The following is a 23,883-nucleotide window of genomic DNA, read 5'->3' on the forward strand; positions in this document are numbered from 1 at the left end:
TCGCGGCGGCGCGGTGAGAGCAGCGGGGCGGGGCCCGGCAGGTCCTGGCAGGGACGTAGCGCGGAAAATAAGGCTGCGGCCGGCCAGCCTGAGGGGCTCCGTCGCGCAGGAGGGGAAACCACGGAGCGAATCCGCCCAGTCGGTTTGCTTTACAACGCGGCCTCGCGAGCGCGCCTCAACGTTTCTCTTTGCGACGCCGTTTTATCGGGAGGCCGCCTCACCCCTGCCAGGACCGAAGGGGTGGTGAGAGGAGCGCGGTCAGAGGTGAAAGGTTCCCCCGGTGGCGGCAGCGCTGCGTGAGGTGCCGCGTCGCCATGGCCAAGCACCACCCGGACCTGATCTTCTGCCGCAAGCAGGCGGGCGTGGGTGAGTCCTCGAGGCGTCCCCCAGCCTGAGCCGTCTCTCCTCCTCCGCCCTCAGGAGGAGGAGGTGGCGCGCGCGACGGTTGCCGGCCGTTAGGCGCGCGCGGGTGGCCGTTAGGCCTGGCGCGGGGGAGGGGCGAAGCGGGCGCCACTTCCCCGACTCTACGCGGGCCATGGCGGCCCGTTGTGCGCGCGGCGCGCGGGCTCCGGGCCCCAGGGGGGAGGCGGAGCGGCCCTGGGGCTGGCGGGACGCTCCCCGGCCTCCGCCTCGGCGCCTCGCGGGCCCCTGGTTTGCGTGCGGTGTCAGGCGCTCACGGGGGAGTTGGTGTCTCCGGGCGAGGTGCTGGGAGCTCCTCGCAAAGCCCAGAGGCGGCGGTTTTCAGACTGCAACTTTTTTTTTCTTTAAATCTGCCCTGTTTTTGAGTTTTTTTCTTTTAGTGGGAGAAGTGGCTTTGTAAGGGATTGGTGTTCAGGAAATAAAGATGCAGATGGGCCGACCTCTTGATATATGTGGGACATGAAGTCTCCTTGCTGTAATCTTATCCTCCTAGATGCTTTGCTGTAAGAGCTGCCTGTGAAGTGCGGGTGCCTCTGGTCCCCTTTAAATACAGCTGAATTACTTTAATGCATACATAATAATTGCCTCTTATTCTCCGTGTCTTACTGGAAAGACAGATGAAGTTGCTAGTTCTGTTGACAAAAATATCATGTTGATGCTCTTTAATCCTGTTGTGTTGGCCAGGTCAGTGCCGCCTGGAGAATGAAGCTGAGACTTCAGCCAGGACTGGGAGCTTCTTTCTAGTTGCAAGATAAAATTGTGTTCTGGTTTATACCTGTATACAGATAATGGATTTTATTGTTGTCATTTGGGCCAGAATTTGCCCTGCTAAATCTTACTTAAAGATACTCAGATCCAGAATTAGAAGTGAAGCTTACTCTTTCAAAATTTTTTTTCTTCCTTATGAGAGTAAGTTTGACGTGTGTTTTCTGAGATAAAATTGTAAGCACAAATATAAGGATACACTGTTCTTAGGCAATCTCTTTTTAGAACAGTTAGTGCAGCTAAAGGTCTGTCTCTATTGAAGAGTCATTTTCCAGCCTGAGGAATCCCTTGACTCCTCAAACTTCAACTGAAGTTGCACATCATCTTTGTTAGAGTAAGCACGTGGACTTACAACTCTTTGGAACTTGATATTTTTGGCCTTTATTAAAGTTAATAACACTGTTGCGAGTTTCCCAGACAAGTGATAAGACTTTTAAGATGCATTTAATTAGCTTTGTGTTCTGAAGTGAACAAAATATATGGGCATTCTTAAATCAAATGAATGCTTATTTTTCCCTCTCTTAAACATGATCTAAATCTCAATATTACCAGTAGAAAGGCCAGAACTTGTGTGTAGGATTTCTTGTGGTCAGGTATGTTGGATATGTTTAAAATGGAATAATTAGTATAGTTTTTTACTGTCAATATGAAGGGAGTCATTGAGCATGGACAGTGAATCTAACCTTTGATCTTAGCAAATGTGAGATATTATTTATCATAAACATGTCTGTATTTACACTGTTTTTATGTTTTGCTTTTAAAAGACTGTTCAGTGCCTGAAATAAAATGGACTTTACATCAGTTCTGTATTAATTTGTCTTTTATTTGTATTTCCTCCCCAAATAATTTTTTTCTTTTTCATCTTACAGCAATTGGAAGACTGTGTGAAAAATGTAAGTATAGCTTTGTGCTTGAGGACATTGGTGTGTGATTAGAGGATGCAGTTTGAATTTGGGGATTGGATGCTATTTTTGCTTTACCACTAACTTCCGACAGGAGCTTGGACAAACCACTCTGAGATGGGAAGAGTTATTTTTCTGTTGCAAGTATAAATCAATGAATATTTGTAAAGATAAGTGCTCAAATAGATTGTCACACAAATGTGTGCTATTCTAGTGTATGTACTGTTGACATTTTAAGTTGCTGAGGTTGTAATGACTTCTTGATTGGTTCCTTGTAACCTGTTTGTAATGCAAAATGATCAGCCTGATCATTTCAAAGCAGGAAGAAAACAGGCATTTTTCAGAATCTGACTTCTTCATGCTTTCATAGAGGTTCCTATCAGAATCCAGGAGCATAAGAAATGGAAAGCAAAGCCATCTGGAGTTAGAGCAGATTAAGAACAACAGAATCAAATGCAGTTTTCCACTGTAGAAGAGAGGAAAGAGTTTGCTTGGGCATTAGATTCTTGTAGGGGCAAACCAGATGACTAGTTTGGGACTCAAAAATAATACGAAAATAAGCAAAGAGGGGAGAAACTTTGTCTGAGGCAAAGGAATTGTTTTCAAGAGCAATTCAGCAGTTGAACGGTAGTACCCCTTAGTAGTAGTTGAGGGCTGTCATGATGGAGATTTAAGAGCAGGTTAGATGAGCTGTTTGTGGGAGTTAGGATTAGATGGCTTGGGAACTGGTAATAGGATATGAAGCCTTTCATCTCTAGGTCAGTGTTTTGGATAAGGTCCAGGACAGCAGAGACTGTCACTGGCATCTGATGACTGGCTGTATGATATGAGTACTTGAGTTTCACTCAGTTCCTTGTGAGAAAGCCACTTTACGAAAGTTGCTGTTGATGTTTATGCCAGTTTGCACTTTCCTTGGCCTTCTCACAGATGAAGGATTAAAAAGACCACAGGTACAAATTCTTATCTCATTGCTTTGAGGACACTAACTTCAGACTCTTGTTGATTGGGTGCTGTAGGAGAAGCTTACACTGCTGCTTCTGTGTAGGGAAAGACACTGGTCCTGTCAGTTCTGCGTGGGGGTTTTTTTTTGTTTTTTTTTTTTGTTTGTTTGTTCGTTTGTTTTTTAACAAGTGAAAACATAAGGAAAAGCTATATAGTAAAAGTAATGTTATGATATAAGCAGGTGTTGGTTAATCACAGGAGATGTAACTTTATCTTTCCTCTCTGATTGCCAATGCAAGATCTAAAAAAGAGGAACAAGGGCCAGTAGCCTGCAATACTGAAGTCAGCATGCAAGTACAGAGGGGCTCCTGTGCTTGTAAAATAGATTTACTCAATTCCGTTGAATTATCTTTGAGTGTATAAGCAAGTTCTTTGACTTGGAAGCTATTCTTCTTCTATGTGGAAGTGTAGAAAAGGACATTCTGTAAACAAAGACTGTGCTGTACTTTCAGGTGATGGCAAATGTGTGATCTGTGATTCGTACGTGCGGCCCTGCACTCTTGTGCGCATATGTGATGAGTGTAACTATGGTTCGTATCAAGGACGCTGTGTGATTTGTGGAGGTCCAGGAGTATCTGATGCCTACTACTGCAAGGAATGTACCATCCAGGAAAAAGATGTAAGTTGTCATTTGGTCTCCTATTGAACTGGTTATGTCTTTATTTAATAGCCATGCTTATCTTTAAAGGGGCTTGGAGCTAGTGAGATAAATAAGCTTTGAGACATGGGACACTTGGGTTCTGCTACTAATCCTGCCACTGGTTTTCACTACCTTGTACCTTTCTTCCCCTGTTGGTCGTTCCCTATCTTTGTAAAGCATTTTGAGATAGCCTAGCAAGCAGTGCCCTAATTCTCTTGTGCCTTTCATCCCACAGGGTCTGTCAGTACTATACACTGCATATTTGTGGTTCACTTCCTCCGCACACTGCTTGTTACTGCATTAAGTTATCTTACTCAATCTCACAGTCTGTTTTATCAGGGTCAAAGATATTTCAGACTCTGCGAAGGCTAATGTTTTGGTAGGAGCAGCTTGTAACTAAAAGTCTGTGATCAGCCACTGACCAAGGACATGTGTGGTACTGTAAGGCCTACCAAATCACAAATGATGTTTTCCTTTGGAATAGGAAATAAAGTTAATTTTGGTGTCCTGTGTCCTTGCTCCATTAATTGTCTTTTGCAAGTTTAGAATTTCCTGTGTAATTTCACTGGGCTATTAATTTTTTTTTATTCTTATGTGGAAGAGCCTATATTGTAGACATTTCTTTTTCTGCCAACACTTTTTGGTGTAATGATCCTATATTTCTGTAGTCAGTACTGTTTAATCTTGCCATGCCGAAAGATAAAGATAGTCACCATGCATCTAAAGTGAGGCAGCTGTTCCCCTCTGCTTCTGTGTTTGCTAATACCCATCACAGTGAATGCAGGATGTGAAGAATGTCACCTGCAAATGAAGTAGCAAAAAGACTTTAAGAAGAAGCAAGAACTTAGTGCTTAACAACTGTTGGAATATCCCCTGAATATGGATCTAATGGCTGTCAGAGTGTCTATTAAGGACTGGGGGTTTTTTTGGCTTTAATAAGCCCCGATGACTGAGACAGCCTTCTCTTTTGCAAATAACATCTCCAGCACACCCTAATGTCGGTAGAGAACATGCTGACAGAATGGTTCTGATTGATTTAGAGGAACAAGTTCAGCTGACTGAGTTGCTGGTTTAATTTTCTGCAGCACCTATATTTTCTCTAGAGGCCTCCAGCTAAATTCAGGACAGGGACAGGCCCAGTCTTAATTTAGTCATAAGATCTGACAACCATAATCTGTCTTAATATCTAAATGATGTATTTGGGTATAAGTGCTGTGATGGTGGTGCTGCCTCTTACTTTAGAAATGCTATGAGAAACAGTAAATGGTTTCATTAGTTTACTGAGAAACAGTAGATGGTTTCATTAATTTACCTTTGGAACCAAGACACCTGACTTGATGAGACATGAGATTTTGTTTTATTTTTACTAATTCATATTGATTCTGTGCAGGTATTTTTCATAATCTAAGCTCTCCTGTAGCTTACGTCTGGTTCAGATCTGAAATAGCCAGTTGCTCTGCAAGGCAGGATTGTAGAAAATCTAGAGCTGAAACAGCAAGGGAATGACAAGTCAGAACTGAGGTATTTTGACAACTGGATGAAGGCTGCTGTGGGTGAAGACAGTTTTTCTGTACCGCCAAACTCAAATGTTGGGGACTGTTGCAGATGTGAAGTTGCAGATCTGAAATAGCAGGCTTGACAGGATCGACGTGCAGAGTTGACAAGTGCTGGTGCAACTTTAGGACGCCCAGAGTGAGAAAGTTAAGTGTAGTACATGTCACAATTGTGGTAGTTGGTGCTGATATGAACGAGAAAAGCAGATGGACAGAGCTCTGTATCTGAAGTTCTAACACTCCATGGTTTGAGTCAGAGCAGTTGATTTTCCTTCATTCTCAGACAAACCGAAATGGATAATGGAGCAAGAAAGCAAAATGGATGAAGTGGAATGCTGTTGGGCACAAAGAAAGGGCCTGGTTTATCTTGGTTTGCACTGATGGAGGGAGGAAGGAGGTATTGTTTCAGCTCAAATTCTGTGTGTGGGTCCTGCCTTGTTATCTGGGACAGCTGTGAATTGCAGAAAGTAATCCTTTCTTGGGGACAGGAGCATGCTTATGTGCTACCTTCTGAGGAGGTGGAAGAATGAACAGAGCCCTGCAATAAACCTGTCAAGTTTGTCACAGACTCTCTGGGTTGTGGGAGGGAAGACTTGGAAGAGTCCTGCTACTGAGGTTCAAAAGCAAATCATGAGATGATGGCTTGTGGCAGGCATATGGGAAAGGAGTGATTTCTTTTTCCCCTCTCCTGTTATTTCTGCCATGCAGACCCTCCCCACCAGGTTGCTTCTCCTGCACAGCTGCAGGTATTGGTGGGGCAGCTTAGGTGCAGTTTTCACAGTGGCTGACATCTGCCCAGAGACTTTGTAAATCTAATCCACTTGGGCTTGCACAACAGTCAAGGACGTGTGCTTCTCTGCCTGCTGGGCCCCTCAGCACAGCACAGCTGCCATTGCCAGCCTCAGCATTTCACCATCAGGTGGCCCACTGGTATACAGAGAGGCAAATATCTGATTTGTATTCAGTTGTTTGCAACTACACCTGTCCATCCCTTTTACTCCTCTTGTGGCTGTCTGTCTCACCAGCTGCTGGAGCTGAGGTACAAGAACTTCTCCATGTAGCTGCAGCGAATAACAGTTCTCCCCCAAGATGACCATAGCCTCTGCAGTAATCCATCCAGAATGCAGGAAATCTGAGATTCAGTTCTGCTGTCACAGCTGAGAAGGGGTCTATAAACACAAGAATGGCTTGATGACTTCTAAAGCAACAAGATTCTTTTTGGCTAACGATGGGAAAGCTTATTCTTCTGGTCCCTGTAAATCCTATGCATCCTAATTTAGAAAAAAATCCAGTCTTGAGGCACTGAACATCCTCATTAAACTGCTGATGTAATACAAGCTGTTTTCCATCTTCATCCTGAGGAAGAATATGTGCTAGAGTAATGTTAAAAAGGTGTCCATGCTCTTCTCTTTCCACTCTCTTGCTGGTAGTAGCCAGGAGAGTTGGAGGGCAGTTTGCCTACCCAGGTGTCTGAGATGAGCATTAATGCCAGGGCAGGGAGAGGGAATTGGGAACCTGCTGAAACTGTGTTGTGTGTGATAGTATTGTTTTGTTTGTCCATGTCTTACCTCTTCTTTTCTTCAATTCCAGCGAGATGGTTGTCCCAAGATTGTCAACCTGGGCAGTTCCAAGACAGATCTCTTCTATGAAAGGAAAAAGTACGGCTTCAAGAAGAGGTGATTCTACCTGTACGTGGCTGCACCTGCTGTTGGGTTGGCGAGAGGGTCTTGGAACATCTCTGGACTTTGCTGTTATTGAAAACCAGTTGATTATTTTTCTGAAACAATACAAATTCAGTAGTATACTTGGGGTTGGAGAAGTAACAGACTGAGTGGGGAACTTGATTAGAGCTGAGTATCAGTAAGAGCAAATGAGGCTTGCTATCTTTTAGCTTTTCAGAAGCTTTGCTAGTACCTGCTCCAGCCCGCTATAAAAATCCTGGTGGGCAAGTGGAGGAGGCCAGCTCAGTAAAAGCCAGGAGTCCTTTCTGGTGTAGGGAACACCCTGCATCTGTTCTTACCAGCCCCCTTCTCAGTTGGTAGAAATCTCCCCACATACCGCTACTGAAGAACAGAGTGCCTGTCCCATGTGTCCAACCCCCCCCCCCCGATATTTTCATGCTGCCCTGTTTTGTAGGGAACCTAGCACTGCTGATGGCTGGTGCCTTCCTAGGCACACCACAGCTGTTCTGTGTTTTCTTTGACAGATTAATCCAAGGCCATGTATGTAACTGTTTTTGTAGAATGCACACCAATAAAGCTTTTACTTTGTTTTTTTGTGGTTTTTTGTTTGTTTTTTAATAACAGAAGGATTTCTCTCTGGTTCATTCTGTTCCTAGCTTCTCTGGAGCTTTCTGGGGACACACAGGATTAGTCCAGCTAGAACTGCACAATGGGTTATCTGGTTTCTGACAGGGTCTGCTTATGGCCATGCGACCTTGCTGCAAGGAGCTTCAGGGAATGGCTATTGCTTTTGTGTGCGTGTGATCCTAGCGACTGATCATTTTGTCCTGTAGCATGAGGATCGCTGAGCTTGTAACCCTTATCCTAGCTAATACGGCTGTGGATGTTGTTTCACCATGCAAACATCCAATCCCTTTCTAAAACCTAGTAAGCTATTTGACTCACTATCCTGTTCTTGTGAATAAGTTAAAGCCTTCCCTGCTGTAACTGGAAACCAACTATTGTGTTCTAGGCTATTAGTTGTATGCATGCTGAAAACCAGAGCCTGCCTTTTTGTCAAATACTAGTACAGGCTAAAAGCAGTCTGTTTGCTCAGCAGAGGCCTGTGAACGGGTGCCTTACATGCAGAAGCATAACTGAGGTCTCTACTAGTGAGTGTGCTTCCCAGGTGGTTAAATGAAAGGCCTAGCTCAGCATGCCCCATGTATCTAAAGCCTTCATACTCTGACCAGAGTCCATGTGCTAGAATAACAGAATTCCCTTTACACAGTCTTGGGGTACAGAGCCTGTATTATCCCCCTTTCAGGATTTCAGTTGTTCCCCCGAGGCTGGTACTGACTCCTCAAACCTCTCTGGCTTAAATGCTTCTTCTGCAGGCTCCTGCCATGTAGGTGTTCCAGCTTTAACATTTAACAGTTTCAGGTAAGAGTGAAAACAAGAAACAAGCAGACAAGATACAATCATCCTTCCCTTAAGAGTCACTTCTTTCTGCTGCAGCTCAGCTGGCTCTAGCTGTGACTTGTCCTTACAGCTATATCAACACCTTCTTCCCCTCCCCTCGGCTATTGTACGAGTTCTCTTCTTCCAAGCTTTTTGTGGTCCTGAGAGTATGTGTCTTCCCTTCGCTCACCTTTGTTTCCTTACTCAGCTTTTGGTTAATTTTTACTACATGTGTGGATGCCATTTGCCAACACATTAAGAGCAAACTGGTTTTCTTTTCTAGCAAACCCACTGTCTCAAAGTATTTCACCTGAATAAGCAGTTGGCTCTTGATCCTGACTGGGAAGCTTGTGTCATGACCAATTGTCAGCTGTGTTAAATTCTGTATTTCTTTAGAAGCAGCCCATGACATGCAGATTTTTTTTTTTGTACTTGCAACTTTATCACTTCATCCAGAATTTATCACTTGCTCTCAGCCAGGCCACCCGGATTATCACACTGGTAATGCAGGTTTGTACATATCTATCTTTCTTGGAAGTTTCTAAAATAATGAAAGTTGTTCTGTGAATGCAGAGGGCAGACAAAGTTTGCTTTTTTTTTTTTTTTTTTTTTTTTTGTCTCTTGGAGTTACTGCCCCTGGTGTAGGAACTCGACTCCTAGAGGATCTAATTTTAGAGCAGCCCTTGTTTCTGAACATTTAGCAGGATCAGCCAAGCAGGGGTTGCCATAGAGATGAGAGTTTCCCATCCCTCTCCCCTGAAAAAAAGAGCTGATCATACTTATTTTCTTGGCACTGCTGGTACCCTCACTCTCTGACTGCTGGGTGTATTGGTCTGCATTCTGGCAGCAGTGAGAGTTAAGCTGCCATTTCTAGTTGTTCTGAGTCACTGGGCAGGTGGAGAGAGGGGGGGGGGAATAGGCTTTTTTCCTTTTGCCTTGTTTGCTCAGACAGCACTGGGGAGAATGCCAAATGCTGCTGGTGCTCGGATCAGTTCAACACCACTGCCCTTCTGCTACCTTTAGAGCATGGATGGGACATTGCCCTAAAGCTGCTAATTCAGACACGGGTAATGGATACAGTTGGTGCAGTAATGATTTGTGTTCACCAACATATCAAATCCAGCCAAGGTCCCTAGAAAAGTAGAATATTTTAAATGTAAATAGAGATAAAATTAAACTCACTGAAATAGCACTGATCCAGTAGAAAGAGATTTTCTGACAGTAATGGAGACTAAAACACATACTAAAAGGGCAAGCTTCCCTGGGGAAAAGTGGGACAACAAATGTCCTGCTACTGTCTGTCTGCCAAGCTCTGGAAGGGCCTCATCAGACGGCAGAAAGGAGTCTTAAGTAGCCTGACTCAGGGGCTCCCTGGATGTGTGCTGTGAAACACTTGTATGGCAGCTGCAAGGAGGGGTGGGAGGGACGCTCGCTGCATGTCTGTAGTGGCTGAACCCCCATGGTGCTGGCTGCAAATCCTAATTATGTGGAGCTAAATGTGTTTTCCTGCTGTTACTTTTCTAAACAGAGTTATTGGTTAGTTTCCTTTATATCAGAAGGATGTTATGCAATAAGTATGTTTACACTGAGGAAAAAAAACATGAGGCCTCTTGGCCTATTAAGTAACTGGCTCTTTGTTGCCAGTACTAACAAGGTATCCCTGGATTCTGAAACATAGACGTTCCCTGTTGCACGCCCCTTCAGAGCAACTACCTGCCACGGCGTGATAACTTACCAGCAAGCTCAGCAAATAGCTCAGCAACACACCTCCAGTCCACTGAATCACGTAGACCTTGCCTTGACAAAGCCCTTGAGCCTGAAGCAATACCCTTTTAAAAAACTGAAGGTAGGTAAATGTCTTGAGTTTGCCCGTGAGCTTTCCCTGGGGGAGTTGTGTAGATGAAATCCTGCTTCTGAAACCTTATCTTCACAGGAGCTGTTATTTTCTCATTATGGGGATCAGCTGGAGATGTTGTTTGCCTGTTTCTATAGCAGGAAAGAATTTTTCATTTCCTTGAGGTTGTCATGTGACTTGAATGTAAAGTGTATTCAGGCTATGGGAGTGTTAATTATGCTCAATTATAACCCGACTGAATTATAATGCCCTTCCTTGGCATTAAATAACCGAGCAGAACTAGCTCTAGCCTGGTGGCTTGGAGATTCCTGCCCTGTCCGTGTGCATGTGATTCAGGAGCTTTGCTTTGACGTAATAGCCAAATGGTCGAGAATGCAGGAGCGGATACTATGTCAGAATTCCTCTGTGTGCATGTGTACAAGTGCAACTGGATAATTAAAGGAACATGGTCAAGACACAAGTATTTTAAAGAGGTCTAACACGCAACACCCTCTTAGTAACACCTTATTAAAACAACAATAGAATTTTAGAAATGTAATTGCCTTTTTTTCTTAATGATGCTAAAAATAGTGCTGTCATTTTAATTTCCTGATCTTTGGCTGACAGCATGATTTTGTTTCCAGCAAAGCAAGGGAGCATTAGAAAAAAAGGCATTCTCTTATAACGATATTCATTTTAAACTAGAAGCGATGAAAATAATGCTGCTCATAATAGCTCTCATAAATCTTCCTGTTCTTTCCCCCCCCCCCTTCCCCTCAAGGAAAAAAAAATCTTTTAAAGTGTTTTCTTTCTAACTAGTGAAAAGATGAGCAACAGTGGCTGCTATAGCACTGTGTCTAGAAAGGACAATATAAATAGATTTCTTACTGCACAGCCTTGACTGGGTTCAAAAGAAGGCCAGTTGAATGGCAAAGGCAGTACCTAAGGTAAAGCTTCCCAAGTGAGGGAGTGTAAACAAATCCCAGAAAGGGATCCCAGAGGATCTTTCTGGGGAAAGGGCAAGGGAGGAACTGTATACTTTTTGTTTGGGGGGGGGGGGTTGCTATGGAGAATTATTTAACCAGAGGGACACGGAGCAGCTCGGGAGGCATTTGTGGTCTCTGTCTCTTTTGAAAACGGGAGGTAAGTTTAGCATTTGAACATACCTCTGTATATTGAGAGGATCCAATTACACGATTAAATGAGACTCCTCAGTATGATTTTCTTGGGAATTCTTCAGAACGGGGAGGATTTCAGGGGCCCAGCCCTCGGCCAGGCAAGCTCCCCCCACTGTGACAGCGGCCGCACTGGTGCTGTGTGGCCCTACGAGGCTACTTCTCCCCTCCATGGTCTATTTGTGTTGCCTCTGAGGAAAATTGTCTGAAAGATGGCTGGGAGGGCCTGGGAGCAGCGTTGCTGGTGCCAGTTACACGTCTGGAGCTTTATCCCACTCCTGTCTTAACAGGAGCGCATATGCCTTGAGAGCCTTTTGCAAGGTGTCAGTCCATGCAACTGGTGCCCTAAAACAATGTGTGGTTATATCCTATGCGAGGAAAACACAATAACCCCTGTAACATGCTTCACTGGGCATTGCTACTTTATGGGACCTCTTTCTTTCTTGCCACACCTGGATATCACGTCATACCCCGAAGCAAGCAGGCACGTTTTTAATTCCTTAGCGTTTGTTGACTTGCCCTTTTGTATTTGCAGAAAAAAAATGCATTTCACAGTACATTAATAATAACTTCAGCTTGCTAATGTTGCAGCAAAGACTCTTCTCAGTGGTGTCGGACTCTTTGGGGAAGGGTAAATACCCGTGATTCACCTGCAATGTGAAAAGCAGAAGCCAGATAAAGAATCTGGATGGCAACCAGGGCGACCGCTTTCCACAGCCGTGTCTTTCCCTGGGATGGCATTTACAGCTGAAGTTGCACCAGCTGTGGTGCCAGCTTACATAATTGCTTATCTTGCATTTACACAGGGCAAGCTCTACCTTTCTAACTCGGATAAAACCTTAAAATAATCTGCTGCTGCCCGTGCCAGAAGGGAAGAGATGGCCAAGCCAGGCCCCACGGTAAAGTCTGCGGAGCCCATGGGAGCGCCGGGAACTACAAGTCCCAGCAGCCCCCGCGCCGCGGCCGGGGCGTCCCTTCCGCACACACCCCCTCCAGCTCACTGGCTGCGGCAGCGCACCAATCCGCGGGCGCCGCCGGGCCCGGCCAGCCAATAGGGAGGCTGTTGCTAACACGCCGCAGTTATTTTTAGCACAGGCTCCACTCGCGCACCTTGCGGGTCCCTCGCCTCTACCGCGGCCGGGCCGGCCCTACGCTGGCGGCGGCGGTGCACAGGCGCGCGGCGGCTAAGTAGTCCGCGGGCTGCGCGCCGGGCGGCGCGGCCCCAGCGGAGAGCCCAAGTATCCTCCACGCCTCGGGGGGTGCTGGGCGGGAGGGGTGGCTGTGGCCGTCCTGCTCTCCTCTCTGGCATGGGCTCCAGCAGCGAGGGCAACACTTGCTGGGCCTCGATTTTGCATTCCCCGTCTGTTTCCTCTTGAGGAGCTAGGGCCCAGGAGCCCCGTGTGCCCCAACTGCCCCTGCTGCCCTGTGCCGAGGAGCGTCTGCCAAAACGCCTGGCGGCCCCAGAGGAGTTTGCACCCAAGGGAGCCAGCTGGCGTTGCCCTTCTCACGCGAAAGCGGTCACGCAGCTCCCCAGGCCTCGCCTGAGGAACCTCTTGTCCACACAATCAGCAGGATTGGGGAGTCCTGGCGCATAACTTTTTGAAGACTCCTCCTGGCTTTCTCTAATACCATATACCTCAGACAACCTCCCCTCTGCCCTGAGGTCCGTTTTGTAGGCCAAGCCAGGGGTCCGGCACAGCCAGGCTGTCCCCAACCCGCTTGCTGCTGGCCCTTGGCGTGTGCCTTTTCTCCCCTCTCCGATTATCTTGCTCTGCCCCCCCCGCCCCCCCCAGGCCTGCCGATAAGCAGCTTGGGGAAATCCTCAGGTCAGTCCAACCTGGCTGTCTGATCCCTTTTAAATCCCCTCTGCCCCCTCCTTCCCTCCCCGCTCCCAGGCCGAGGGTCCTTCCCCTGGCACTAATGCCGAGGTGCGAAACCCACCGCGGGGGACGCTCTGTAGCATCCCCCGCTGCAGCTGCTGCACCGGGACCGGGCCCAGCACGGAGAAAGGGGGGAAAAAACAACAAAAAAAGAAAAGTAATGGGGGGGAGGGAGAAATAAAGAGGGGGGGAGCCCCCCCGCGCGGCGCGGCGCGGCGGGGTTAATGGGCGGCGAGGGGTGGGGAAAGTAGTCCCGGCCCGCCCTTCGCGGGCCGCATCACGCTGGGCGGGGAGCGCGGATCCGTGCGCGGGGTTGCTAAGGGTGAAAGTTTGCCGTGAGTTGGCTCACTTGAGGCTAGGGCGCGGGCGGCTCCGGGCCGGCGGGGCGAGGCGGAGCTGGGCAGGGCAGGCGGCACCGACACCGGCACCTCGCGGGGCGTCTCACGGCACCCTCCGGCCCGCGCTGCCGCCACCGGGAACGAAGCACCCCCTCCCCACGCGCGCACGCCCACCCACCCCCGCGCGAGAGCCGGGGATAACGAGAGGGAGGGACGGACCGGGGCAGAGACCCGCACGCAGCCGCCCCCGGCACAGAGCTGCGAGGAGCCGCCGGCCCTGGAGCCGAGGGAGAGGTGAGTGGGGCCGGGGGGCCCGCGCCCCCTTTGTGAGCTCGGCGCTGGGAGGGCGGTGCGGTGGGGGGGGGGTACTGCCGCCCCCCCTTCCCGCCCCGCTGTGGGGGTATTTTTCTTTCTTTGGAGCGTTTCTATAGCTGGCGGCCTGGGGGGGGAGAATTAATGAGCTTTCAAGGGGGGGTGAAAGTCATCGGGTCCGTGACGCTTCGCAGTGCCCGAGTTCACCATTTTGTTCGGTCTTTCTCCCATTTTTTTTAATCCCCCAATCTTTTTCTTTTTTTTTTTCCTCCCGTTTTGCCTCCCCATACCCCCTAATCTGGTGAGAGGAGCCAGGTTTTACAGCGGGTTGCGGATCAGCCCCACAAAAGGGAAAGCGCGGCCTGGTGGGGGCGGTGACAGGTTACCGCGGTTCGGTCTGGGGCTGCCGCCGCCGCCGCCCCCCAGCCTTCTCCCCCCCTTCCCGGCCCCCTCTGACGCCGGGGCCGAAACCCCACGGCAACAAAGGCGCCGCCGCCTCTCGCCGGGCGCGGGGGTCCCGCAGGCCTCGGATGGGCAGAAATGGTCTCCCCGCCCTGACCCCTCCCCCAGCCCCCCCCCCCGGGGGGGGCACAACCGCCGCGGCTTGCCGAGGGGGCACCCCGGGCCCCCCGACCCGGCCGGGGTGCCTCTCTGGGTGCTGGGGAAAGGGGGCGGCCCGAGGGCCCGGCTTCCTCTGCGGAGGGGGCCCGGCCTCGGTGCCCTTCACGGGCACGCCCGCCCCGGCGGGGGGGGGGAACGGGACTGTCACTGGCTCCCCAGCAGAAGGTCAGGCCGAGGTTGCCGCCGTGGGGTGGCTGGAAGAAGAAGCAGCTTGGTGCCTGGCCCGCGCCGCCGCCGCCCCCCCCCCCCCCCCCATTCCTGCCTGGCCCGGATCCTCCTCCCGGCCTCGGGGGTGCGGGGGGAGCAGGAGGGGGCGGCCTGGTGGGTGTGTGGGGCCGGGAGCTTGCCCTTGAGGGGCGCTTTCCGCCCGGATCACGACGGGCCTCTTTTGGGGACGGTGTTTGTGATCCTGCGGGTCCGCTTCCCGCATCCCCTAACAGGGGGATGGGGATAAGTAAAGGAGAGAAGCGGCTGTGCTGGGGGAGGGGAAGGAGGCAGAGGCTATTTTGGACTCCGGCTCCTTGTCGCCCTCGGTGGCGCTGCCCGGCTCGGGGAGTGTGTCCGTGTCCCGCCCCGGGTGCGGGCTGCAGGCCCGGGGGAGAGGGAGGAAGGGACCTGCCTCTCCGTCCCCTAAAAAGAGGGTGGGGAAGGGAGACAAATCGCTCGCGCACGTAGGAAGGGGAAGGGGGGGGAGAGGCCGCCCGGCGATCCCAAATGATGGGCGGCGGGGTGTGTTTCTCGCGTTGGGCAACTGCCGGGGAGGGAAGCGCCGCAGAGCGCATGTGCCGTGGAAAATTTTGTGCCGTGCCCCACCGAGCAAGCGCCGGGGCGGGCGGGCGCGGGGCACGCCGGGAGGTGTAGTTCGAGGGCGAAGTAGGTCACGGGGCTCGGCGCGGCAGCGGGGCGGGGGGGGGGGCGCGGACTACAACTCCCAGGGTGCCGCGCGGCGGGAGGCGTGAAGGGGGCCGGGAGCGCCTCTGGCTGGGTGACCAGAAATGGCTGCTCTGCCCAGGAGGTGGGCGGCGACGGGGGGGCACAGCCCCCTCCGTGGTGCCCGCCTTCCTCCTCCCCACGGCGTGGGGCGGGAGCGAGGTGCCCTGGCTCCACGGGCTGAGGGGGGAGCCTGGCTCGGTGCCTGGGACGAGGCCGTCCAGAGGGGTGGTGGGGTGCAGGGCCGCTTGCCCTTGGGGGGAGCCGTAATTAATCCGATTAGCGCCTTTGCTGCCTGTGGGATGAGAGGGGAAGCCTGGAAAGAAGCTGTTGTTTTGGTAGGGTGTGGCCTGCGGTTGAACATGGGAGATTATTTGGGCTGCATACTTCTAAAGTCACTTTAAATGTCGCTGTGCGCCACTAACCGTGGTGACACTATAGTGAGCCTGGTCTTAGAGGAAAATTTTCCTCTTAAAAGTTTGAAGGCTTACTCACAAGGTCACTTCTTCTGCTTACACAGTGAGGAGAAGAGAGCATTCTCCTACTGTTTGCTCTTGTCTGATGTAAATTATTTGGCCCATGTCCTTTAAAACACGCTGATAAAAGAGGGAAATCAGAGGTAGCTTACAATTTTTTTTTGGCAGAGCATGCCTGTAGAGGAACATTGCTCTTGTAATGCTGGTGCTTCTGTGCTCTGCCCACCACAGAGTAAGCTTTTGCTTTGGAAATAAAGGCAGTGTGGGCAAGGCTTGCTTTCTTGGCAGACTTGTCAGAATACATTTTAGAGTTGATACTTAGTTGCCTGTTGTCTTGGAAGCTGTGTTCCTTCAAATACTTCGTAATTACCATTTTGGTGCAGAAGAAAAGGATTAAGAGGTCCTCCTGGAGCCCATTTTACTGTGTCAACAACCTGAGGTGGTGTCTCTGACTTCTTCAGAGTTCTGCAAGCATCAGCTATATGTGGCTACCTTGGCAGTTACTGGTATTACTAGCTTAATTAACTCATCTTTTTCATAGTGAAGATTATTCTGCTTTTAGAAAGGGGGAGCATTTTTTATTTATGAAAGAAAAAAGGGGGGAGCTAAAATGTATTACTGCATCTCCTCCCTGCTGTCTTCAGCAGAAGGCGCTACTCTGTTGTTTAGGATGTGGCATTGCCAAGGGGTGCTGAGGCATCTGTGTTGCATATAGGGTGGTAACAAATTTTGATCTTTTGCTCAATTTCCAGGCTGTAACTTATGATCTCTTAATCTCATGTGATAAATTCTAACCTAGACCCCAAAATATTAAAAGATTTTACAAACTGATTAGTCTTTTCCTGTTTAATTTGCCGAAATCCCAAGCTGTCCTCTTTGTCAGATGTCTCGGAGTCAAAGGAGCAACAGAGTTTCATGTAATCCCTTCTTGAGGTAGTGTGGGCTGTTTAAGCTCTTGTTAATATTCACATGTGCTGTTTCAGGGGTTTGGTGCCATTTCCTCTGGAAAAGGCTTTGTCTCAGGACTGAGACTCGTGCCATCTGAAAATGGCTCTCCTTGCTCTCTGGAAAAAGTTTGGTTGTTCATTTCTTCTTTGTTAATCTGTTCTTATTTGAACTTTGTCAACTCTTGGTGACCTGACGAAGCTTGTTGTAGTTCAGTAATTCCTTAAACCAGGTTTTAAAAGGCAAGACTTCCTTTTCTCTTTTCCATCCTCTTAATCCTGTGTTTTTCTTGTTACCAAGTTAAACCTGAAAGGGATTCCTTCCAGAACTGGTCTTTTTGTAGCTGACTTAAGGTGTGGGGTTTGCTTTTGGTTACTATAATCCTAAAAATAAGCCTTTTTGAACTCTGACTAGCACATTTAAAAAAAAAAAATCCAGCTCCCTCCTTTTTTTTTTTTTTTTTTTTTTTTTTTTTTTTTTTTAATGAAGCCTCAAAATACTTGAGAGTGGGTGTTTGTTGGTTTTTGTTTTGTTTTAGTCTGCTTATTTACTCCTTTTTCTCCACTAAACTAGGCCAAGCAAACAAGCCTGGTCAGTTCTTCTTCCTCCTTCTGACCTGGGCTGGCATGGAGGCTTGGTGGTGCCGCTGTGATTCCTGTTTTTTTCAGGGGAAGGCTGACACCTTATGTTTGTACTCCATCCCCACCCCCAAATAATTGGCACATGATACAAACATTGGCCTGACTGCTCCATGAGAGCATCTCTGAAGCCCATTTTAGGAAGACAGTTGAACACAGTGTGTTTGCTTGAGCAAGATGAGGGCAATTGAAGAGTGAACAGCTCCTGACTAAGCTGCCAATTAAAAACTGGATATTCTGCTTCCCCCTGGAGAGGTGTGTAGGCTAATGGAAGTGTGTTTCCTCTTAAAATATCTGTGGGATTCATTTTCTTTGGATGGGTGACAGAGCACAGTGCTGACCTACCTGGGGGAGGTTGTACACAGACAAATATTGTTTGCAAATCTTTATATAATGGGAGAGTGGAGTGTTGTGGTTTCACATTATGCTTTTGTGGCTTCTCTCAATTTCAGAGACTTCCTTGTTAGGGAGGGAGGGAAGGAGGATTACTTCAGTTTTTGGCAAGCAGTTTAAGTTTTTATTAAGTAGGTACCTGATCCTGCCAGAGCTCATCTTCCCTCTGTTCAGGGATAAGTGATATGAACTGTACTGGACAGGTTGTTGGCACGTGTGTGTTTTGTGACCCTGTGTCACCGTGCCCCCCTCCACCCCCCTCAATGAACTGAATTAAAATGGGATTTTAGGCTTGTAGCTAGGCAGAGTGTCCACTGGCTATGCTTAATAAGGTATGTGCCTGCCAGTCAAGGGGATAGCAAACACGGCATAGCAGCTGGTGGCGCAGCTCCCTCCGTTGTTCCTTCTTGTCCCTTCTGTGCTTGTGCCAGCAGGACACAGTACTCCACAGGACCACCCAGCCTCTTGGTGGGGAGGCTAGCCCTGCTGTCCGGAGCACGAGTGGGTCTCTGCACAGGCTCCTGAGCGAGTCACGGGGTTTTCCAGGTGGTGCATTTATGTTCTAGAGAGGCTGGTGCAGGTGAACCGCACCAGAAGCAGCCGAGTGCTGAAGCGTAGAGAGACAGATATACTGAAATAGCTCTACCAGAGCAGACAGCTGGCCTGCTTCATTTCAGCAACGGTACTTGGCAGCAAGGTAGGTATAATGCACATGCCTGTGTGGAGATAGTAGCTATGCCCTGTTCCTTCTGGACAGGACAAGGGAGACTGTTCCTCACCAGCACTTTTGTGTCTTGAGGGCCAGTAGATTTGGGGCGACTCTCCTAGTCGGCATCACTACTTGGTAGTGTTTGTACGAATGTTTCCTTCCACTTTTGTTAATGAAGAAGCGTAACTGTTCACTTCAACAGGCTAAGAATTGTTGCATTTTCTTGTCTTTATCCATATTTTTTCCTCTCTTTTCCTAGGTCTGCTTGGAGCCAAATCTTGTCTATGTGTTTGTCACTCTGTCTCTTTTAATACACTGCCCTGACTTGCTTGCTGTGAAGGGAGTATGCATCTGGAGATCAAAGTTGCTCTTAACTTCATCATCTCATACCTGTACAACAAGCTTCCTCGGAGGCGGGCAGACCTGTTTGGTGAGGAGCTAGAGCGCCTGCTGAAGAAGAAATATGAGGGTCACTGGTACCCAGAGAAGCCTCTGAAGGGATCTGGCTATCGCTGTGTCCATATAGGGGAGACTGTGGATCCGGTGGTGGAGCTGGCGGCCAAGCGGAGTGGGCTGGCCGTGGAGGATGTGCGTGCCAATGTGCCAGAAGAGCTGAGTGTCTGGATCGATCCTTTTGAGGTTTCCTACCAGATTGGTGAGAAGGGCTCCGTTAAGGTCTTGTACCTGGATGACAGCGAGGGCTGCAGCGCAGCAGAGCTGGACAAAGAAATCAAGAGCAGCTTCAACCCCGATGCCCAGGTGTTCGTCCCCATTGGCAGCCAGGACAACTCGCTGTCCAACTCTCCATCCCCCTCCTTTGGCCAGTCGCCTAGCCCCACCTTCATCCCTCGCTCTGCCCAGCCCATCACTTTCACCACTGCCACGTTTGCTGCCACAAAGTTCGGCTCTACCAAGATGAAGAAGGGTGGAGGAGCTGGAGGAGGCGGTGGCGGAGCAGGTGCTGCGCAGCAGCCGAGGATGGTCAGGTCTCCCACTAACAACCTGCTGAAGCACAAGGGCCTCTCTCTGTCTATGCACTCTCTGAACTTCATCGGGAGCGCTGGGAGCCAAGCCCCGCAGTCGCAGCTCTCCCCCAATGCCAAGGAGTTCGTTTACAGCGGTGGGTCACCAGGAGCCAGTAGCCTGTTCTTCGATGGTGTTGCCAGTGAGAGCCAGGCTAGCAACATCCCACCGGCATCGCAGTTCAACACTGGTACCGGTGGTACCTTTGATATGGCTCAGGTCTTCGGTGGCAGCACCAACAGCCTCTTTTTGGAGAAGTCTCCCTTTGTGGAAGGACTCAGCTACAACCTGAATGCCATGCAGTATCCCAGCCAGTCGTTCCAGCCTGTTGTCCTGGCCAACTGAACACAAGGAAGGAGAGTATTTGGGGTGGGGAGGGAGGGGGGTGGGAAACAAGAACTAAAAAAAAAAAAGAGGGAGAGAAAAGAAAAATAGAAATATACAGAAAATATTCAAATCTTATAAATATAGCTTCTTGGAAAAAGAGAGAGCCCAGTGTTGTTGCGCTGTGCTGGCCACGCTTCTGAAGCACTGACTTGTTTTTTAACTCAGTCCCTGTGCTTTTTTCCTACTAACTTTTTTACTCCTTTAATGAGTCTTGGGTTTTTTGGTTTGTGTTCACCTTTCCCCTGCCCCACCCCAGGAATGGTGCAAACATAGGTCATGATGCTCCTGTCTCCCTGCACCCTCCCCAGCACTGGACACTTGATTCTTCTACCTGGGGGTAGAGATGGCTTTGTTCTGGGCTGTGTCCCCAGACACCTACTGCCTTGCTGGAGGCTGGGGGAGGGACAGGGAGAGGATGAGTCAGTGTTGGCGGAGGTGCATGCTTTTCTTGTGTGCTAGCCAGAAATGGGTGAGTGGGCTTGCTTTTCTGTTACGGCTCTGCGTTCTGAGTGTAGACGGAGAGCATCTACTGTGCCCACAGGCTAGAACTGCTGTGCTGTTGTTACTCGAAGCTCTCCAGACCAGGCTGGCATCAGCTGTTCTGTTTGTGTGCTGAAAAAGCACTAACTCTTCTTTACTGTCTCCCAGCAAATAGCAGGGAGGCCAGAGCATTACTGTGAAATGGCTTCTTCCTGCTCCCTTCCTCATCTGCACTTCCAGCCATGGAGGGAAGCTGCAGAAGAACGGCACTTTGAACTAAGTGACTGGTTATAATCCCCTTCTGCGTGTGAGCAAAGGGGCCTTTTCATGGCCTCTTCGGGCCAGCTGGTTGGTTCAGATGACAACCCTGTGGTGTAAAAACACTACACATGTCCCTGCTGTGTGTGGGAGGTGGTGCTGAGCCAGGCAGCTGCACTTGGATCCTGCCCCCACTTTGTGTACTTTCTCCCCACCAGCAAGGGCAGCATCCACTGACGGTCACTTGGGGCAATCTCCTAGGTCTGTGTCCTCATTCCCTGCTGTGAATTAATCTTTTTAATCTTTGAGAGGGAATTCCTTTCTTTTTAGTTAGAGAGGCAGCACTGCTTTTGGAGAAGAGAAAGGACTATATTATTGAAGCTGCTCTCTTGAATGATAGCCTAAAGGTTTGTGCTTTCAGTTAGGAATAAATCTGACTGAATCCCCTCCTCAGCCCTTCTGGAGGAGTGGGAGGAGATGGCTGATCTGGTGCAGAAGGGAAGCGCCTAGTGTAAATTCGTCATTCCAGCCAGATCATGTCGGTGCAGACAGTGGCAGGCTTACTGCAGAGCAGGGATGGACGCTCTGAAGCTGAGCGCGTGTCCCCACGTGTGAACCTACAGCAAGAGGGCCAGAATCTGGCAGCGCCCCTGCAGCTTTTCCCAAGGCCGATGCGCTGCAGCGGGGCAGTAATGGCTTTTCAGCTAGGTCACTTCTGTGCCAGGGAGCCCGAATCCCACCTTCAGGGGGAGGTGTGGAGGGCCTCTTTTTGCCAGGCAGGGCTGGTGGCTCCCTAGGTGGGAAGGAGGTCTCCTTGGAGGCTGTTGTGAGAGTAAAGAAGAGTGCAAAGAGAAATGAGACGGAGATGAGGCTCCAGGTAGTTTTGTTTCCAAAAAAAAAAAAAAAATCTTTCTGCTGCCTCCCAGGTGTGTGGGTTTGGTTTTCTTTTAAGCATGTCTCTGGAGCACCTTCTGAAACCTGCTTCTGCTGTAGCTGTTGAGAACTAGTAAGCTCTTTCCAGATGTCCCTGTTTCAGGGGAGATGGGCTTGAACTCATGCTTTTCCCTCTGCCTTCCCTCAAGCTGAGATAGAGGCACTCCAGCCCTCTTGTACTTGTGTTGCCAGTGAGCCTTTGCAGGGGAGATGGGATGTCCCAGGGAGACTGCCACTACCCATATCTCATTAGGGAGAATTTCCAGCACACCCCTTTCCCTCGCTGGGTGACTGGAAGAGGAATGGTCCCAACCTTGTGCCCAGCCTCCGTTCCCAAGCAGGCTGCTTGCTGCTGTTAAGCTATGACCAACACGGTGGGTGGGTGAGGAGAGTGGAGCCCAGGTCACTTCCCTCGAACTGGCATCTGCAGCCTCAACCCTGCAGGTTTCCAGGCTAGGACAAGCTGCCCAGGAATGGCTGAGCTGATTTTTTCTTTTCTTTTTTTCCTCTCTCATTAACCCCCTTACCAGTGTTACCACTGCCACCCCATCCTTCCTCCCCAGGAGTATGCTGCTGACGGCCAGCCAGCTTGCCACACTGGCCCGAGGAGCGCTCAGCCCGCAATCATGGGGTCCCAGCTGGCATCCTGGCTCAGCCGCCTCCGTTTCTTCCACTGTTCCCACATCTTCTGGCAAAGCCTTCTGTGAACCGCTGCCATGGGACTGCGTGCCCTCCTCAGGCGTAGGAAGGGAGGGGAGAGGTGGGATGCCCCCAACCACCTGCTTATGTGTGTGAAGCTTTGATGCCGCTTTGCCCTGCCACACGTATTATACCTGCTTTAAAAATAGTGTGTGTGGAAGGAGGAAAAGGGGAGGGACCAACCTCTTTGTATCTTAAAGGAAAAAAGCGTGCTTCAGAAACGTTCCTCCAGCATCAGGCAGCAATGGAAACTAACGGCCTTTTAGGGTCTTTTCTAGTCTTGGATGTAGGCGTTCAGCTTCAATTTTATTTTTTAAAACCTGCACTAATTTACCTTGTTTCTTAGGAAGAGAAGAGAGAATTTTTTTTTAACTTTTATTTTTTATGGGTTTGTGTTCTTTTTGTTGATGTCCGTTTGTATTGAATAATTTGCTACATTTGTAAAATGTAAGAGGTATATATAATATATGTATATTTCTAACGTAAAAAAATTGTAATTTTTTTCTTTTCAAGATTTTTTCTTAAAAAGAGGAGAGAAAAATATTTTTTCAGGAAAAAAACTTTAAAAAAAAAAGAAGCAGTGAAGATTCCTTTCTCCCCACTCAGCCTCCCTCCTTTCCCTCCCAGCCCTCTCTGAGGAGTGAATCGACAGTCGTCTTGTGGAGAGAATGAGTGAAAGAGGACAGAAGTCTGTTTGTCTTTGAGTGGAGGGTTTCTGTGTGTGCTCTGCTTGGGTTTCTTTCCAAGAAGGGGGCTACTGAGAGTGGGAACCGGGGGGTTGCTGTCTTTTTTCTTTCTTTTTTTTCTTTAGCGAAGGAGGAATACAATCAGAGTTTTGTATTCAGAATGTTGTGCAATATTTTGGAACGGGACATTGGTGTGTCTAGAGATTTAGTTAAAAACAAAAACAAAAAGGTTGATCAAATCTGTACAGTTTCTATTGTTCCAGATTTTTTTAAGTTTGTATTAAAAGCATGATATAATAATTGGTTGTCATGTGTTGTGTGCTCGGTGGGGAGAGAACACCTCGGTGGTGCCTCTCCCTGAGAGTAGGCAGTGGTGCTGGAGAAGAGGGACCAGGCTTCCTTCCCAGCCTGCCTTTAGATGAACCAGTGCTTGGTGCCTTCCTCTTTCACATGAAATCACTGGTTCGTAGTGTGCTCGTGCTTGGTGACGGTTTCAGTGTGTTGGGAATAGCCCAGTGGTGCCGGGGCGCTGTGCGAGACAGCGAGAGCAGCTGTCTTTGTGACCTCTCCTGCTGCCGAGAATAGCGGGTGGCATAGGAAAAAGGCGGTCTGCCTTGCCTTCCACGGTCAAAGCTGTGATTCAGCTCCCTGGAGTGAGGCTGAGAACTGGCTTTCCTTCCCAGGGGCGGGCGGGGAAGAGGAGGGAACATGAAACTTCACCTTTAGCTTCTGGTGCCTCAGGGGCCTTCAACAGAGCAACAC

At 49.2% G+C, this 23,883-nt stretch overlaps 2 protein-coding genes across 3 annotated transcripts; both read left to right on the forward strand.

Moving 5' to 3' along the window:
• Nucleotides 1-139: 139 nt before the first annotated feature.
• On the forward strand, nt 140-7,555 carry PHF5A (PHD finger protein 5A). Its single transcript, XM_026101441.2, has 4 exons — nt 140-366; nt 2,055-2,078; nt 3,542-3,708; nt 6,873-7,555. Exons 1-4 carry the CDS (start codon nt 315-317, stop codon nt 6,960-6,962), a joined length of 333 nt encoding a protein of 110 aa, XP_025957226.1. The 5' UTR covers nt 140-314; the 3' UTR covers nt 6,963-7,555.
• Nucleotides 7,556-13,572: 6,017 nt separating this feature from the next.
• Nucleotides 13,573-23,421, forward strand: TOB2 (transducer of ERBB2, 2). 2 transcript variants are annotated; one of them, XM_026101456.2, is made up of 2 exons: nt 13,573-13,925; nt 18,915-23,421. In XM_026101456.2, exon 2 carries the CDS (start codon nt 19,001-19,003, stop codon nt 20,021-20,023), a length of 1,023 nt encoding a protein of 340 aa, XP_025957241.1. In that variant the 5' UTR covers nt 13,573-13,925; nt 18,915-19,000; the 3' UTR covers nt 20,024-23,421. The 2 variants fall into 2 exon arrangements, with proteins under 2 accessions (XP_025957241.1, XP_064367960.1); XM_064511890.1 differs by lacking the exon at nt 13,573-13,925 and adding an exon at nt 17,398-18,643.
• The last annotated feature ends 462 nt before the right edge of the window (nt 23,422-23,883 follow it).

Source organism: Dromaius novaehollandiae, chromosome 1 (assembly GCF_036370855.1).
Source record: "Dromaius novaehollandiae isolate bDroNov1 chromosome 1, bDroNov1.hap1, whole genome shotgun sequence".
In the NCBI taxonomy this organism is placed as follows: Eukaryota; Metazoa; Chordata; class Aves; order Casuariiformes; family Dromaiidae; genus Dromaius; species Dromaius novaehollandiae.